At 53.9% G+C, this 930-nt stretch overlaps 1 protein-coding gene across 1 annotated transcript in view; it reads right to left on the reverse strand.

Moving 5' to 3' along the window:
* The window catches only part of mmel1 (membrane metallo-endopeptidase-like 1), a 9,738-nt gene that overhangs the window by 5,551 nt on the left and 3,257 nt on the right, over positions 1-930 (reverse strand). Inside the window, exons 4-7 of the mRNA XM_008319641.3 lie at positions 761-820; positions 511-672; positions 346-426; positions 29-124 (exon numbers count right to left, since the gene is read on the reverse strand). Coding sequence (XP_008317863.1) covers positions 29-124; positions 346-426; positions 511-672; positions 761-820 — 399 coding nt within the window. The remainder of the gene's footprint in view (positions 1-28; positions 125-345; positions 427-510; positions 673-760; positions 821-930) is intronic.

A 930-nucleotide genomic window follows, 5' to 3' on the forward strand; every position in this document is an offset into this window, starting at 1 on the left:
GTTCGTACCTGAGGTCAGGCGTTCGTACCTGAGGTCAGGTTCCAGTCGTCCGAGGCCACAGGCCAGTCTCCGATGCTGTGGATGAGTTTGAGGAGAGGCTGAGAGTCGCGCTGCTCTATGAGGCCTGTGGGAAAAACACGACACATCATGAAGTACAAATACTTCTACTTCTACTCTGTTCATACACAGATAGACTGACTGAACTCTGACTCTGTGGTGGTGTGAACAGCCATTCACACTGACATTCACACCATTTAAAGAAGGTGCCGTCGTCTGCGTGTCTTTGTCTCTAGAAACTAAACCAAGGAACTGATACATTTGGTTCAAATTCAAACGTTTTCCTACTTTCGTTCATGCAGGAGCTGTAGAGGACCTTGGCCTTCCTCACCGCCTCCCTGTCCTCGCCGCTCTCCGTCTCCAGAACTCCTGCGGAGACAAGACACCAACAAACAAACGTTTCTGTTTCTGTGCCCGCTGACCGCCCGAGATTTGAACCCTCCACCCACTGACCTTTGAGGACAATCTCCAGCTTGTCCCTCAGAATGTCGAAGACACTGTGACGGGAGCTGGTCTCCGGGATGACATGGCGCTCCAGCCACCCCCCGCAGGCGTACTGGTAGAAGTTCTCACAGGGCTGGACAGAGCGGTCCATGTTTTGCAGCAGACGAGCAGCTTCAGAGTCAGAGACAGAGAGGGTTCAGAGCCGCGGCGGGAGATGAAAACCACATCACAGCAACCAGCAGGAAACACTTCCTGTCACCTGAAGTCACGCAGTCTGCAGTTGTGCACACGTGGCCGAGGTGGGAGCGGAACGGTTGGTCTGGAAAACAACAGTGTTGACAGCATGACCGGGGTTGTGACTTCACAGTACAGCGCGGGGACGGCTACGGGTAAAGGTAACGCTACAGCCATAGCTGACGTGTCTGCAGC

The sequence above is a fragment of the Cynoglossus semilaevis genome, chromosome 11 (assembly GCF_000523025.1).
Source record: "Cynoglossus semilaevis isolate Cse_v1.0 chromosome 11, Cse_v1.0, whole genome shotgun sequence".
Taxonomy (NCBI): domain Eukaryota; kingdom Metazoa; phylum Chordata; class Actinopteri; order Pleuronectiformes; family Cynoglossidae; genus Cynoglossus; species Cynoglossus semilaevis.